At 47.2% G+C, this 17,217-nt stretch overlaps 2 protein-coding genes across 6 annotated transcripts in view; one reads left to right on the top strand and one right to left on the bottom strand.

Annotated features, from left to right (window-relative positions):
• dhx57 (DEAH (Asp-Glu-Ala-Asp/His) box polypeptide 57) overlaps positions 1–5,082 on the top strand; it is a 51,130-nt gene extending 46,048 nt beyond the window's left edge. For all 3 annotated transcript variants that reach the window (XM_055639356.1, XM_055639355.1, XM_055639353.1), the window contains 3 exons: positions 1,692–1,826; positions 3,314–3,514; positions 4,730–5,082. In XM_055639356.1, coding sequence (XP_055495331.1) covers positions 1,692–1,826; positions 3,314–3,514; positions 4,730–4,873 — 480 coding nt within the window. In that variant the 3' untranslated portion in view covers positions 4,874–5,082. The remainder of the gene's footprint in view (positions 1–1,691; positions 1,827–3,313; positions 3,515–4,729) is intronic.
• A 1,720-nt stretch (positions 5,083–6,802) lies between these two features.
• gemin6 (gem (nuclear organelle) associated protein 6) lies at positions 6,803–10,541 on the bottom strand. 3 transcript variants are annotated; one of them, XM_055639365.1, is made up of 3 exons: positions 10,414–10,541; positions 9,081–9,235; positions 6,803–7,526 (listed from the first exon to the last, which is right to left on the bottom strand). In XM_055639365.1, exons 2-3 carry the CDS (start codon positions 9,206–9,208, stop codon positions 7,142–7,144), a joined length of 513 nt encoding a protein of 170 aa, XP_055495340.1. In that variant the 5' UTR covers positions 9,209–9,235; positions 10,414–10,541; the 3' UTR covers positions 6,803–7,141. The 3 variants fall into 3 exon arrangements, with proteins under 3 accessions (XP_055495340.1, XP_055495341.1, XP_055495339.1); XM_055639366.1 differs by lacking the exon at positions 10,414–10,541 and adding an exon at positions 9,627–10,385; XM_055639364.1 differs by lacking the exon at positions 10,414–10,541 and having other exon boundaries at positions 9,081–10,385.
• Positions 10,542–17,217: the final 6,676 nt, after the last annotated feature.

Here is a 17,217-nt window from a genome sequence, read left to right as displayed (position 1 = left end):
CCCTCTGGAGGGATCTTGACCTGCAATGCCGCCTGACCATTCTCTCCACAGATGCTGCCTGACCCACTGAGTTCCTCCTGCACTGTTTTTCTCAAGATTCTGGCATCTGCAGTCTCTTGTGTCTCCTCTTGTTGTTCTATAAATGGCTACAAGGAGATATGCAGTATTCATTCAGGATTCTTAGAAGATGGAACAGTACAGCACAAGAATAGGCCCTTCGGCCCACATTGTCAGCCGAACATGATGTGGAGACCAACCTTTCTCTGCCTGCACGTTATCCATATCACTCCATGTCCATGCGCCAATCCAAAAGTCTCAAACACCACTGTTGTATCTGCCTCCACCACCACCCCCAGCAGTACGTCCCAGGCACCCATCACACTGTAAAGAACGTGCCCCGCATATCTCCTTTAACATTTGCTCCTCTCACCTTAAAGCTATACTCTCTAGTATATGATTTTTCCATCCTGCTAAAAGGGTTCTGACTGTCTACCCTATCTCTGCTTCTCATAATTTTATAGCCTTCTATCAGGACTTCCCACAGCCTCTGGCATTCCAGGGAAAACAATCCCTGTAGCTAATATCCCCAAATACCGGGGGTATCATTCTGGTAAACCTTCCCTGCATCCTATCCAAAGCCTATCTATTCTCTTCATGATCTTTCTACACCTCTGTAAGATCACCCCTCTGCCTTCTGTGTTCCAAGGAATAAAGTTCTAGCCTGCCCAACCTCTCCCTATAGCTCGGGTCCTTGTGTCCTGGCAACATCCTCATAAATGTTCTCTCCGTTCTTTGTAGCTTAATGACATTGTTGCTATACCAGGGTGACCAAAACTGAACACAGTACTCCAAATTCGGCCTCATCAATGTCTTGCCACACCAATGTCTTGTACATCTGTGTACAAAATCACGTGGAGAATAGATAGGGTAAACGCACTGTCTTTTAACCAGGGTAGGGGGTCGAGAGCCAGAGGACATGGGATTAGGTGAGAGGGGAAAGATTTAATAGGAACCCGAGGGGAACTGAAACGTGGGTATCTGAAACGAGCTGTCAGAGGATGTAGTCGAGGCAAGTTTTACAACAACATTTAAAAAACACTTGGAAGAGACACATACAAGAAAAGACTGAAGTGGGTTTAGGACATGCAGAGGAAAATCCACACCTCCGGATTCAGGGACAGTTTCTTCCCAGCTGTTATCAGACAACTGAATCATCCTGCCACAACCAGAGAGCAGTGCTGAACTACTATCTAACTCATTGGTGACCTCGAACTATCCTTGATTGGACTTTGCTGGCTTTACCTTGCCTGAATTGTGACTCCCTTATCAAGTATCTATATACTGTAAAAGGCTTGATTGTAATTTCTGGTTAACGAGCAACAAAAGCTTTTCACTGTACCTCGGTACATGTGACAATAAACTAAACTAGATAGATATGGGCCAAACGCGGGCAGGCAATACGTGTAGATGGGGCATCTTGGATGGTATGGATGAGTTGGGCCGAAGGGCCTGTTTCCGTGCTGTACTGTAACATAATGTTGCAACTTCTATACTTGTTGGCAGATTCCTGCCTCTATTCCTTACCATCATTTGTCAGTGCAGCCGGGTGGGCATGCTGGAGATGTTGGGGTGGTGACTGTAATCACAGTACAATTATGCCAGAAATCATTGTGAAGGTGTCTCCCCGCCAGGTGACTGCTCCCCAGAGTAAGTATACACAGACCATGTCGGGAGCGGTGAAGCTGCCGCCCAAACCAGAGGAGCTACACTTCATCACGAAGAATGATGGAAATGTTCACATCCACCCTTCCTCCGTCAACTATCAGGTGAGTCAGCGACTCCCTTTGTCCCCAGTAAGTGATCAGCAGCAGCAGCACACACTGGCCATGTTCTGTTCATCCGTCACTGAGCTGGAAGCATGGAAACAGGCCCATTCGGCCCATCTTGTCCATACTGACCAAGATTGCACACTGGGATAGTCCCATTTTCTTCTAAACCCTTCCTATCCTTATATCTGTCCAAATCTATCTATACATAACTAAAACTCTGATCTTGTTATCTTCCAATTTGGCGGTCTTTCTATTTGCGCAAAAACTGTTTGCGATAGCGCTGCGATTTTTCGCCAGTTCACTCACCGTTCTCCTGTGCTGCGATTGCACCAAGTTTTGCTCCAATCGGTTGAATGTCGTAAAAGTTAGCAAGGTTTAAAAATCTTATAAACTGCGCGTGCGCAGATCGATCTCTTCTCCTGCCAGTCGGCACCTCGTGGATTAGTCTCCTCCCCTGTCACTCCCCGGGACGGTCCGCGCCTTCCTATCCCATCGCGTCTTTACTGGAGTGAGGGTGGCCGGCGGAGGTTTCCAACCAGACTTTCGGAGGGACCAGAAGCAGCCCAGCCCCAAGCAGCCCAGCCCAGCCCAGCCCCAAGCAGCCCAGCCCAGCCCAGCCCCAAGCAGCCCAGCCCAGCCCAGCCCAGCCCAGCCCCAAGCAGCCCAGCCCAGCCCCGAGCAGCCCTGCGTCGCAGACCCGGCCCAGCCCCCAGAGTCGGAGATGTTGCCGATGTTGCCAAACAGAAAGCAGAGACTTTGATCCCGGCGGAGGAGAACGACCAGTGCCCGCTGTGAGTCCCTATCGCACCGTCAATTCCAACCACTACCCCTCTGGTCCCCCTCGCTGGCTCCTCCCCCGCGATGCCCCCCTCCCCCCCTCGCCCCATGCCTCTTCCACCGTATTTTCTCCGAGCTCACCCCCCCCCCCCCCCACACACCCCTCACCCCAAAACTCCGCCCTGTCCACACCCCCCCCCCCCCCACCCCACACACACATCCTCACCCCACCCACACCCCCGCCCATACATCCCTATAAGACCTCCAGTGCTGACTATACGGAGTTTGCACATTCTCCATGAGACCGCGTGGGTTTTCTCTAAGTGTTCCAGTTGCCGCCCATATTCCAAAGACATATGGGTTTGTAGGTTAATTGGCCTCTATAAATTGTCCCTGGTGTGTAAGAGAGAACGTAGTGTGTAAGATATGGTATTCCATATCACTGGAACGGAGAAGGCAGGCACGGGTTATTGATTGGGGACGATCAGCCATGATCACAATGAATGGCGGTGCTGTGTTGAGGGGCCGAATGGCCTCCTCCGCACCTATTTTCTATGTTTCTATAACTAGTGTGAACGGGTGTTCACTGGTCGGCACGGACTCGGTGGGCCTGTTTCCACACTTTTTTTTATAAACTATTAACTTGTACTCCAAGACCCTCCTGCACGTGAATGCTGATTAGTTCCCCTGGTTATATTGGATGCTAGGTTCGTCACTTTGAGAGCCCATACCTGGTGTACCACGAGAAGGTGAAGACCAGCCGTGTGTTCCTGAGGGACTGCAGCATGGTATCTGTGTACCCTCTCGTGCTGTTCGGGGGAGGGCAGATCCACGTGGAGCTCAAGAGAGGGCACTTCATCCTTTCCCTGGATGACGGGTGGATTCGGTTTGCAGCTGCTTCCCATCAGGTAAGAGTCTAGTGTGGGAGGGGGAGAGGGGTGTCCTGTGGTTCAGGATAATGTGTCACTCAAAGGGCTGTTTAAAGATTGGTCAATGATGTTTCATTGTCACGTGCAAATACAAAGTGAAATTCTTTCCTCACAGACAGTTCAGTAAAGTATGGCCATACCTAAGCATAATCTCCAATTAGCAAAGTGTACAGGAATAGTTCATTGAGCCCGCATGCAAGTGGCGCCAGGTTTGTCTGATCCATGCAAACCACAGGCTGCTGCAGGGCTTCCATCTGTCGCCTTCCTTGGACACGAACCAACGTCCCTCTCCTCGCTTGGAGATATGGATCACTTTTTGGCAGAGGAGATTAGTTTAACATCATCGTATCCAGCACAGACTTTTTGGGCCATACGGCCTGTTCCTGTACTTCACTGTTCTATGTAATCTTAGATCCTATAAGACCATTAGAGAATAAGACCATTCGAGTCTGCAATTCCTTCATGGCTGATCTATTTTCTCCTCTCAACCCCATTCTTCTGCCTTCTCCCCATAATCTTTGCTAATCAATCACTGCTTTAAAAATACCTAATGACTTGGCCTCCACAACTGTCTGTGGCAATAAATTCCACAGATTCACCATCCTCTGACTAAAGAAATTCCTCCTCATCTCCACTCTGAAGGTATGTCCTTTTATTCTGAGGCTGTGCCCGCTGGTCCTAGACTCTCCCACTAGTTGAAACATTCTCTCCACATCCACTCTATACAGGCCTTTCACAATTCAGTAAGTTTCACTGAGACCCCACCCCTCATCCTTCTAAACTCCAGTGAGTACAGGCTTAGTGCCTTGAAATACTCTTCATACGTTAAACACTAATCATCCCCATAAATCAGCTCCTCAATTAGCCTGAGTTTTTGATGTGATATTTTGCTTTTTAGTTGGTGGTGAGTGAGACATTTATATTTTGACTCTGACGAGATAATTGCTGTGCCTGTGACCCTTCGGAACCCTCACATGGCTGTGTGTAGGGCAGTGGTGTAGTGTGTGTATATCATGCATAGTCCAGCTGCTAAAGGAACGTACCTCCGTTCTAACTGGAGATAGACACAAAATGCTGGACTAGCTCAGTGGGATAGGCAGCATCACTGGATAGAACAAATGGGTGATGTTTCGGGTCGAGTCCCTTCTTCAGACGTTCTAACTGGTATCTGTCCCCTCTTCTTGCGCTGTTCAGATTGCCGAGTTAGTGAAGGAGCTTCGTTGGGAACTGGACCAGCTTCTGGAGGATAAAATCAAGGAGCCCACGATGGATCTGTGCACTTGCCCACGAGGATCACTGATTATCGACATGATCGTTAAACTGGTCACAACTCAGTGAAGGCGCGGCTGGAAAGTGTGTCCCATCTGGGGCGTCTGCCACCCGTCGCTTTCCCAAACATTTGCAGTGAGATCCAAATCTATTACCCAGGCTCAGCTGACGTTACTGGACCGTGTGGTCTAAGTCCTACATGGCACGACCCAAGACTCAAACCTGTGCAGCAAGTAAATTTCTGCTTCGTCTCTCAGTAAAGAATATTTTGATGGAAACCGGACCTATTGCAAGTGTCAGAAGAAGCCTATTTATTGTTCAATGTCGGAAGCATGCAAAATCATTGAAGTGTTATCACTTAAAATGTGTGCACCCAAAGCTAATACACAGCCATGAGGTGAGATGAACCAGTTTCCACGGCGGTGGGATGTCATTTGCACCAGAGACACATTTGAAGTCAAACAACGGCACTGCTAAAAAATGTCAGAGTGCTGAGCAACTCAGCAGGTCAGGTAACATCTCTGTAGAACATGGACAGATGACCTTTCGGATTGGAATCAGTCTGAAGTGTCCTGACCCGAAACTTTGCCTATCCAGAGATGCTGCCTGACCCAATGAGATGCTCTTGCACTTTGTGTCTTTTTTTGTAAACCAGCTCCTGCAGTTCCTTGTTTCTAAACCGCACTGTTGATTTTGGTTACTGCACCTTGAAGTTGCTGTGCCGTGTTTGTCAAATAAATTAAACCATCACACCTTCGCTGTAACTTTGGGTGAAGGACTATTTTAAATAGGAGCAATAGCAAAGAATTGTCTTTAAAAGACTCTGCTATTTCACGAGCAACTAACTGTTAAAGGTTTGCTGCACCTTAACATATATTGAAACATAAAATAAGTACCAAATATATATATTTGCATCCATATGTTATTCTTGTAAGAAATGTTCCTCGTGGCCTGGGATTTTGCCAGCGTTAATTCTAAACCGAAATTGATAAATGGTCAGTGTAGAAACAAACAGATAGCCATTGCAATGCTGGAACTTACAGGGAAAACATATAAAGCTAAAGGTATGTTACTGAAATGAAACATGAGAGTACTCTTGCTGAAGTAGGGATCTGATTTTGTGTATCGTATTCTCGCAACCATGGGACATTTCAAAGCACTTTATACAGACAACAAAGTATTTTTGATGGATGGTCATATTTTGAACAGTTTCAATGGTGAGTGCTGTAGGTAAAATCTTAATGGCAACGAATTGAATAGATATTCTAGGGAAACAGTTGATGAGGGGGTAAATATTTTGCTAGGGTGCCAGGAAATCTCTGCTTGTTTTTGAAGTAGCAGCATCAAATGATTTTACAGCCTGCTAGGAGGACAGGTGTTTAGCGCTTGATCCATGCCGTCGGTCACAGCTGCCTCAACGCCAGGCTGTGGTCGGGTTACTGAGCGGGGCTCGGGCACACAACTGTGAAACCTAGGCATGACTTCTGATACTGCACCATGGTTGATTAAAACACAAAGTGCTGGAGGAACTCAGTAGGTCAGGCAGTATCAGTGGAGGGAATGGACAGACAATGTTTTGGGTCAGGACCCTTTCTCAGCCGATCCATTCCCTCCATTGGTGCTGTATTCACAAGCAAGCTGTAGATGCAAATCTTGAGCAAAACACGAAGGGCTGGAGTAACTCAGCGGGTCAGGCAGCATCCCTGGGGGAACATAGATAGGCAATGTTTTGTGTCGGGTCTTTTCAACAGACTGGTAGCAATGGGTCTGTCAGGAGAGTCTTTTTGTGACCAGTCCATATTCGCCACAGATGCTGCCTGACCCACTGAGTTCCTCCAGCATTTTGTGTTTTGCTCAAGATTCCAGCAATTGCAATTCTTCGTGAATCCGCGGATGATCGTTGGGTTGTGACAGTAAAATGTTAACAGTACCACTGTTTGGGTGTGAAGAAGTTTAAAATGAATTGAGCAAGGTGGAAATAAAGTAAATCCGATCAAGTTATCGGTGTTTGGAAACTTTTATTGTCTATTTGTCCATGGGATGTGAGTTGTCGCGAGCCACGCTGGCATCGGTCGTGTGCCTGTGCCTGTCTCTGAATGGAGAGGGCAGTTAGCAGCCAGCCACGTGGGTGAGTGTGGAACTGGTGCAGGGCCAAGCGCTGAGGGTGACTGATCACCTCCTATGCAGGGCAGCAGTGAACCAGCTGCATTTTTACAACAATTTACAATCCCTCCTTTCCCTTGAGCTCCAGCCCGGAGATTACCAATGCTGAATTTCTTGAACTTTCCAACTGCCAAGATGGAATTCAGACGTTTTACCAGAGAGATCAATCCCTCGTCATTCATTTTTGTGAGCAGCTTCTGGGTTGCAGTTGATGAGGCTTTGAACTCTGGATAAGATGATTTCGTTGGAGCTGTTGCAGTCCTCAGGGTTGTAGGGTGGGGAAACAGTCAGCACGCCAGCTACACACAGCAGGTGGCTCTCCTCCCCCTGCTCCCTGACAGGAATCAGATTCTTCTCCAGCCAAGACTTCAGGCGGCATTTCCGGTGTTGGAGCTCCTCGCTGCTGTAAGTTCTAGAGGGCGCCGGCATGAACAGGGAGGACAGTTTCTCCGTGGTGTTGGTCTCTCCCTCGTTGATCAGCTCCACTGCTTGGATCGCGTGGCCCATAACAGTCACAACAGACACCTTCCCAGCGGCCTCAAAGTTCACCAGAACAATGCTGGAAGAAATTAAACATTGGGTTAAAGATCAAAATTAAAGATCAGGAGGGCAGCACAGTGGTGTAATTGTATCTGCCATGAGAGTTTCCGCTGGCAGCTCATTCCAGATACAGACTACCCTCTGAGTGAAAAGGTTGCTGCAGAGATCCCTCTTAAATCTCTCCCCACTCACCTCTTTCCCCTGGGCCCTGTGATTAATATTCTCTGCTGTGTTGATTCAATTCCTCTTGTGCTTCTTGCTACGATGCTGCTTGATAATTAGGGCAGCACAGCTGATAACTACCATAGCGCCACAGGCCTGGATTCAATCCTGACCTCTGGTGCTGTCTCTATAATTTGCATGTTCTCCCTTGAACCGCGTGGGTTACCTCCGGGTGCTCCGGTTTCGTCCCTCAACCCAAAGACATGTGAGTCTGTAAATTGTCCCTAGTGTGTAGGCATTGGTTGCAAAAGTAAGATAACTAGTATGAATGGGTAATCGATGGTCAACGTGGACTCGGTGGGCCGAAAGGCCTGTTTCCATGCTGTATCCCTAAATTAAATTAATCAGTTTAGGTTTATTATTGTCATGTGCACAGAGGTACAGTGAAAAGCAAAAAATATACAACGTAAGGTAGTCGGGTTAAATCAACAGGAAATCAGGACAAACTGCTTTATCCATTGTGAGTCAAGCTGGGTAAGACAAATGCAGGAAGACAAAAGGTACTGCAGATCCTGGCACCTTGAGCAAAACAAAGTCTGGAGGAACTCAGCGGGCCAGGCAGCATTTATGGAGAGAATAGACGGACGATGTTTCGGGTTAGGGCCCATCTTCAAACTGATGGAGTGGGGGGGGGGGGTGGAAGAAAGCTAGAAAAAAGAGGTGGGACAAAACCTGACAGTTGATGGGTGGATACAGTTGAGAAAGGGGGGGGTAGGGGAGGTGTGGGAAGGAACTGCAGATGCTGGTTTAAACCGAAGATAAACACAAAAAGCTGGAGTAACTCAGTGGGACAGGCAGCATCTCCGGGGAGAAGGAATGGGCGATGTTTCGTGTTGAGACCGTCTCATTTTCCTTTCCCGTGACTTTCAGTCTGAAGGGTCTTGACCCGAAAAAATGTCACCCATTCCTTCTCTCCAGAAATGCTGCCTGTCCCGCTGAGTTACTCCAGCTTTTTGTGTCTATCTGGGGGAGGGGGGTAGATATTAATGGGATATTGGTCAAAGGGGGGAGGGGAGGGAGATAAAAGGGAAATGTGGGTTTCGGTGATAGGAGATGGGTGTATGGAGGACAACAGAGCAGGGTGACTGGGATAGTGGGAGAAATATGCGCTCATTGGGGTGGGGGAGGGTGTTTCTTTTAATCGGAAAATTCAGTGTTCATACCGTTGGGTTGCAAGCTACCCTAACAGAATATGAGATGCTGTTCCTCCAGTTTGCGTGTGGCCTCACTCTGGCATTGGAGGCCTTGAAAGGAAAAACAAATGCATGTATGCGGAAGCCAGTCAAGTGCATTAGGGGGTAACAAATATAGAATACTAGACATTGTTAGATTTCAAGAGATTTTGAATTACCTTCCTGAAACAGGATCAACAGTGAAGACCCAACCCTGGTAAGTGTTTTTTTCATCTGCTGTTACTTTCACTTCTTTGTTCAGATATTTCTCCCAATCTAAAGGTTTGTTTTCCTTCCATTCATTCATATTTATCAGATGATAAATATCACAAATCTATAGAAGCACAAAAAATAAACAAATCAAACATTCCACTTTTCAAAATCAGCAGTATTTATTTGCTGCACAATTACATATCAGTTTACCTATTCCACACAGAGGGTGGGGGTCTATGAAATGAGACCTGTACTGTTGCCTCAGGAGCCTTGGGCAAGTTTTCTGTTCCTCAATACACCCTTCATTCCTCACACACATTAGTATGCTCTTGATTTATTAATGTTGCTAAAGGTATCACTTCCATTTTTAGGATTATATTCCATCTGCCATATTCTGACCATCATATCATTAACGTTGTCGCTGAAAATTACCCTTGATACCCATACCACCACCAACTTCAAGAACATGCTTTCTACATTCACTTCCTAATCAATATAGAGGATCCAAGCACCTTAACACACCACGGGTCACTCTCTGCCTCCCTTCACCAGCAGTTTGCCACAAGCACTTCATATTTTGGACTAGTCTCGCATGATAAGCTGGAAAGGGTGCAGTGGAGATTTACAAGGACATTGTCAGGATTGACGGCCTGAGCTATTGAAAGATAGGGAACCTTATTCCTTGGAGTGCAGGAGAGGTGATCTTATAAAGGTCCACAAAATCATGAGGGGGAATAGACGGGGTGAATGCACAGTATTTTACCCAGAGTAGGGGAAATCAGAGGACATCGGTTTAAGGTGAGGGGAAATATTTAATAGGAAACTGAGGGACAACTTTTTACACAGAGAGTGGTGGGTGTGTGGAAAAAACAGCCAGAGGAGCTAGTTGTGGCAGAAACTGCAACAGATATTTGGACAGGTCCATGGTTAGGACAGGTTTAGAGGGATATGGGCCAAATGCGGGCAGGTGGGACTAGTGTAGATAGGACATGTTGGCCGGCATTGACGAGTTGGGCCGAAGGGTCTGTCTCCGCGTTGCCCGGCGGTTCCCGCAGACGGAGCCGCTGCTCTGTGTCTCCGCGTTGCCCGGCGGTTCCCGCAGACGGAGCCGCTGCTCTGTGTCTCCGCGTTGCCCGGCGGTTCCCGCAGACGGAGCCGCTGCTCTGTGTCTCCGCGTTGCCCGGTGGTTCCTGCAGACGGTGCCGCTGCTCTGTGTCTCCGCGTTGCCCGGCGGTTCCTGCAGACGGAGCCGCTGCTCTGGGGGCGGGAGAGTCGGATAAAGGCCGCCATGACACTTACCGGCACCGGCGCCCAGCGATGACGTCAGAGTCGGGGCCATGACGTTCACGGAAGTGGGCCGCCTCCTCCCCCCCCTGCACACCACGTGGTCAAAGATCCTATTGCACGTGGTGAGCAAAGATTATAGAGGAGCGCTCCTCTGGGTGAGAGCTCCCGCTCAAAGATCTTATAGCGAAGCTTCGCTATAAGATCTTTGCTCCCGCTGCTGCAAGGCTGGAGAGCAAAGATTATAGAGGAATCTGCTGGAGAGCTCAGCTACATTCTTGTTGAACTCTTTGAAATTTGGTAGATTTAAATGTTATTGTTAATCAGCATATTTCTGTTGAAACTATAATTTATAATGAATCCTAACGAGACATTAAAATTCGGCTTTACATTTTCACATATGACACCCTTTTGTCTCATTTTAACCTCCACTCATCTGCCAATCACCCCTCACCTGTATCCACCTATCACTTGCCAGCCTTTCTCTTGCTGCCCCCTCTCTTTTCCGGCTTTCTTCCCCAACTCCATCAGCCTGTCCGTTTCCTCCACAGATGCTGCCTGACCCGCTGAGTTCCTCTACCAGTTTGTCTTTTTTTTTTTGCTGTAGTAACTCAGCAGGTGAGGCAGCATCTTGAGTCCAGCACTAGATCACTTGCCAGCCTCTACCATCCCATCAATCTAAATAAAGGTTTCAACCCAACACATCACCTATCCATGAGAACCTGTGTTCAATTGTCATATGTATCAAAATGGAACAATTACAGACATGTAAATATAGTACCACATAGATAACAAGAAACCAAAAAAATCCATTAAATAAAAACAATATTAGTGCAAAAAGCCCGAAGCCCTTGCCAAGGCAGTGTTTAGTTCATAGTTTAGTTAATGTTTAGTGTTTGTAGTGTTCAAGAATCTGATAGTTGCTGGGAAGGTGCTGTTCTTGATGCTGTTGTAAGCAAGATTTTTATTACATCTGCACCTCATTGTACTTATGCATGACAATATGGAGTCATATATAATTGTATATATATAAATATGATGACGTAAATATAATTGCAAGCAAATAAGACTAGCTTATATGGGGCATCTTGGTCAGCATGGAAGAGTCGGGCCTGTTGTCATGCTTTATAGTTCTATATTATCAATAAGATAAGCAATAGAATGGAAGAATGCATCACACTAAACGGTAGGGGCCTGGGGAGTGTTGTAGAGTAGAGGGATCTTGGAGTGCAGATACATAAATTCCTTGAAGGTGGCAACACAGGTAAGCAGGGCGGTAAAGAAGACTTTCGGTACATGGGACTTCATCTACACTATTGGCCAACCGTGGGCAAATGGGACTATCTTAGATGGGGCATCTTAGTTGGCATGAACGTTGGGCCGAAGGGCCTGTTTCTGTTATGTATGACCCCTCAGATTCAATCCCTCACCCACAAACTGGGGCAATTTACAGAGGGTCAATTAACCGATAACCTCATGTCTTTGGAATGTGGGAAACCGGAACACCCGGAAGAATCCAAAGCAGTTCTAGGGAGAATGTGCAAACTCCACAGAAACGGCACCTGAGGTCAGGGTCAAACCCAGTCTCTGCAACCATGAGGCAGTGGTTCTGCCAGCTGTGCCACTGCACCATTCAATCTATCTCTCCTTAGATTGAGACAATGTCAGATCTCACTCACCCTCTCTATATCTTCGTAGTTAGGTGATCATTTTCTGAGTCGTTAGTATCTAATTGTTGTATGCCTGTAGTCAGCACATCCTGAACAGTATCCGTTGCCAAGGAATTCGGGCTGCTCATTTCCTGCCTTATTTGTTGTTCTGTGATCATTTAGTCTTGACAGTGACTAGTGCATTCTTATCATGTTCTAAGGCCAGAGCTGGATTTAGATGAAGAGTGGCCCTAGGCTATTCCACTTGTGAGGCCCCTCCTAATCCCTCAGCCCCACGTTTAGAGGAAGATGGAAGAGTGTTTTAAATAATTTGATTAAAGCCAAGGATGATGACGGGTGTTTAAAAATTCGCAATTCGCAATTCACAATTCCTTCTCTAAAGGACATAAAATTTTATTGTAAAATACTGTAGTGATTGAAAAAAAATGCATAAATGTTAAAATTAACACTGTGAAAAACTTTTGCTACAACCAAACTTTGTAAACATTTTGTGGAATAAGCAGGAATTTTTAGGAAAATAAAATTGTAAGTTTACTGTTATATTAAAAATCACAAACAAAAAAACTGGGAAGTGTTAATAAGATGACCATGACTACCTGACAGTGACAGTGTGACACTTTTAGATCCTACTGTACAGTTGGTTTTAAAATACACTAGACTAAGTGTAGACTGAAGGGGGGGGGGCTTTCTGGAGCGCTAGCATGGGTGTTGTGGGCTGATGGGACTGGTTTCCAGAGGGCTAGTATGGACATTGTGGGCCAAATGGATTCTTGGGCTGGCAGCTCAGTCACTCAGGCCTGGCAGGCCGACAGCTCAGTAACTGACAGAAATTCTGCCAAAAACAGGTGACAGACTGTGAGAGAGAAGGGGGAGAGGGGGGCAATTTGAGACATTTTCATCTTTTTTTACAGATCACAGCAATGAAAGAGGAATGTATATCCTTGCGTGGATCTCTGGAGTGCTAGTATGGGTACTGTGGGCTGAAGGGACTGGTTTTCAGAGGGCTAGTATGGACATTGTGGACAAAATGGATTATTGGACTTGCAGTTCAGTGAGTCATGGCTGGTGGGCTGGCAGTTCACAAAGTCATGGCTGGTGGGCTGACACTTCAGTCACTTACAGCTGGTGGGCTGGCAGTTCACTTACTCATGGCTGGTTGGCTGGCAGTCCAGTCACTCACGGCTGGTGTGGTGGCAGTTCACTCAGTCACCCCTCCTCCCTTCATCCCCCCACTCTGCTCCTTGCCATCCCCCCCCCCATGCATTCAGTCCATCTCCCCTCAACCTCCCCACCAGGCACTCTTAGTGGCTCTCCGACAGCGCAGCCATTCCTGCCTATTAAGTTCCCATTGCGATGGCATGGCAAGTGGAAAAAGGATTTATTAAAGTTTAAAATGTGAATGATTCTTAAAATATAACAACAATTTAAATGTTAAAGATGAGATTTATTGAATTATTTCTTATGTCTCTTGTTGTGTTCTGCTGCTCACTGCCTCTTGATGGCTCTTTGCTGTTGATAAAAAAGAGACAATTTTAATATAGAAAGATTGAGTGGTCAAATTTTAACAAAGAAAATCTGAGAATTTACCTCAAAAGCCATAATTCAGTGCAGGCCAGCAAATCCAATCTCACAGCACCAGAAGCAGGGTGCAGGCAGCAAATCCAATCTCATAGCACCCCAAGCAGGGTGCAGGCAGCAAATCCAATCTCACCGCACCTCAAGCAGATTGCAGGCAGCAAATCACACACACACACACACGCACGCACACACACGCATACACTCACTGACACTCACACATACACTCACACACACACACATACACTCACACACACACATACACACACACATACACACACACTCTCTCACGCACACACACAGACACTCACACACACACACACGATGTTAAAGTCGGCATCTAGAGCTCCACACAGCAACCCGGGTAAGGCATCGCCCCGCTCCGCGATGGTACCTCAGTGCTGAAGCTGCAGCTCGAAGCTCTGGACGGTCCCGGCAGGAAAGGCCGCGCCAATCCGAATGGTAGGCCGTGAGGAGGGGGCGAAGATGCGGCTGGGAGGAACGACACATCCTCGCCCAGGTAGGGACTGGGAAATACGGTTTCTCCCTTCACCACCCCCCCCCCCCCCCCCCCCCACATAAAAAGACTACAAATACTACAAGGCCTCCAGAACAAAACTTTTTAACAAACTAAAAATGTTTTAAAAGGGTGAAGAACGAACAGCTGAGCAACGAACACAGAGGCCCAGGAACCGTTGGTGCGGGAGGAGCAACGTCCGAGCAGTAGGCTTAAAACCCGAGCGCGTGGCGTTTTTTTTACAGAGGCCCAGGAACCGTTGGTGCGGGAGGAACCCAAATCTGTAACGTTCCATTCGCATTTCAAAACAAGTGGGCTTGAGGAAGCCGCTGATTGGTGGAAGCGGACTAGAGAAAGCAGCTGATTGGGAGTCAGATCCCTGCTGTTTACTGTTCTGGATGTCAGATGTGGGAGGTCATGGAGTCTGATAGCCTTCCAGACGTCCACATCTGCGCCAGGTGCGTCGAGATGGAGCTCCTAAGGGACCGTATTAGGAACCTGGAGCAGCAGCTCGATGACCACTGTGGTCAGGGAGAGCGAGGAGGTCATAGTGAGGAGTTACAGAGAGGTGGTCACTCCAAGACCACGGGAGGCAGACAAGTGGGTCACGGTTAGGAGGGGCAAGGGGCAGAGGCAGGGACTAGAGAGTACCCCGGTGGCTGTACACCTTGGCAATAAGTACTCCTGTAGGGGGGGGGGGGGGGGGGGGGGGTCGAGAGAGGGGGGGGGTGTCGAGGAGGGGGGGTCCGGTCGAGTTGGGGGGGGTGTCGAGAGGAGGGTATTAGGGGGGTGTCGTTAGGGGGTCAGGGCGATTCTGTGGACGCAGGGGGGGGGGGTAGTTTGCCTCCCTGAGTGCCAGGGTCTGGGATGTGTGTCTGAACGTGTCCGAGATATCCTGAAATGGGAGGGAGAGGAGACTGAGGTCGTGGTACATATAGGTACCAATGACATAGGTAGAAAAAGAGAAGAGGTCCTGAAAAAAGAATTTAGGGAGTAATGCCCCTGTCGCACTTAGGAAACCTGAACGTAAATCTCTGGAGACTTTGCGCCCCACCCAAGGTTTCCGTGCGGTTCCCGGAGGTTGCAGGTGGTTGCCGGAGGTTGCAGGTAGTGGAAGCAGGTAGGGAGACTGACAAAAACCTCTGGAAACCTTGGGTGGGGCGCAAAGTCTCTAGAGGTTTCCGTTCAGGTTTCCCAAGTGGGACAGGGGCTTTAGGAGGAGAGTTAAGGAGAAGGACCGCAAAGGTAACAATCTCAGGATTACTGCCTGTGCCACGCGACAGTGAGAGTAGGAATGGAGCGAGGTGGAGGATAAATGCGTGGCTGAAGGACTGGTGCAGAGGGCAGGGATTCAAATTTCTGGATCATTGGGACCTCTTTTGGGGAAGGTGTGACCTGTACAAAAAGGACGGGTTGCACTTGAACCCAAAGGGGACCAATATCCTGGTGGGGAGATTTGCAAAGGTTACTGGGAAGACTTTAAACTAGAACGGTTGGGGGGAGGGACTCAAATAGAGAAAGCTTGTAGACAGTGTGTGAGGCAGGGGGCAGAGAAGGGAAGCACTCGGACCCAACATGTAGGGGAGAAAGAAGAAAAATATAATAAACAGAGAATAAGTGGTGGGTTTCTTAAATGTGTGAGCAGAGAGACAGAGGGGTGTAAAACGAGGGTAGAAGCAATAGGTAGCAAGGTGAAAAGTAAAAGTGGCAGGCAGACAAATCCAGGGTAAAAATCAAAAAAGGCCACTCTTCAACATAATTGTATGAGTGTTGTAAAAACAAGCCTGAAGGCTTTATGTCTCAATGCAAGGAGCATTTGTAATAAGGGGGATGAGTTCAATGCACAGATAGTTATTAATGACTCTGATATAGTTGGGATCATGGAGACATGGCTTCAGGGTGACCAAGGCTGGGAGCTGAACATCCAGGGATATTCAATATTCAGGAGGGATAGACAGAAAGGAAAAGGAGGTGGGGTAGCGTTGCTGGTTAGAGAGGAGATTAACGCAATAGAAAGGGAGGACATTAGCTTGGAGGATGTGGAATCGATATGGGTAGAGCTGCAAAACACTAAGGGGCAGAAAACGCTAGTGGGAGTTGTGTACAGGCCACCTAACAGTAGTAGTGGAGTTGGGGATGACATCAAACAGGAAATTAGAAATGCGTGCAAAGATGATAAAACAGTTATAATGGGTGACTTCAATCTACATATAGGTGAATCAAATTGGCAGGGGTGCTGAGGAAGAGGATTTCTTGGAATGTACGCGGGATAGTTTTCTAAACCAACATGTAGAGGAACTAATGAGAGCAGGCTATTCTAGACTGGGTATTGAGTAATGAGGAAGGGTTAGTTAACAGTCTTGTTGTGCGTGGCCCCTTGGGCATGAGTGACCATAATATGGTTGAGTTCTTCATTAGGATGGAGAGTGACATAATTAATTCAGAAACAAGGGTTCTGAACTTAAAGAAAGGTAACTTTGAGGTTATGAGACGTGAATTGGCCAAGATAGACTGGCAATTGATTATTAAAGGGTGACGGTGGATAGGCAATGGAAGGTATTTAAAGACTGCATGGATGAACTACAAAAATTGTTCATCCCAGTTTGCCAAAAGAATAAATCAGGGAAGGTAGTGCATCCGTGGATAACAAGGTAAATCAGGGATAGTATCAAAACAAAAGATGAAGCATACAAATTAGCCAGAAAAAGCAGAGGACTGGGAGAAATTCAGTCCAGCAGAGGACAAAGGGATTAATTAGGAATGGGAAAATAGATTATGAAAGTAAACTGGCAGGGAACATAAAAACTGACTGCAAACGTTTTTATAGATATGTGAAGAGAAAAAGATTAGTTAAAACAAACGTAGGTCCCTTGCAGTCAGAAACAGGTGAATAGATAATGGGGAACAAGGAGATGGCAGACCAATTATTGCTTTGGTTCTGTCTTCACTAAGGAAGACATAAATAATCTGCCAGAAATAGCAGGGGACTGGGGGTCAAATGAGATGGAGCTGAGTGAAATCCAGGTTAGCCGGGAAGTGGTGTTAGGTAAATTGAAT

The sequence above is a fragment of the Leucoraja erinacea genome, chromosome 8 (genome assembly GCF_028641065.1).
Source record: "Leucoraja erinacea ecotype New England chromosome 8, Leri_hhj_1, whole genome shotgun sequence".
Classification (NCBI taxonomy): domain Eukaryota; kingdom Metazoa; phylum Chordata; class Chondrichthyes; order Rajiformes; family Rajidae; genus Leucoraja; species Leucoraja erinaceus.
Note: the sequence above shows the minus strand (reverse complement) of the source record. Positions and strands in the feature narration are given on the sequence as shown.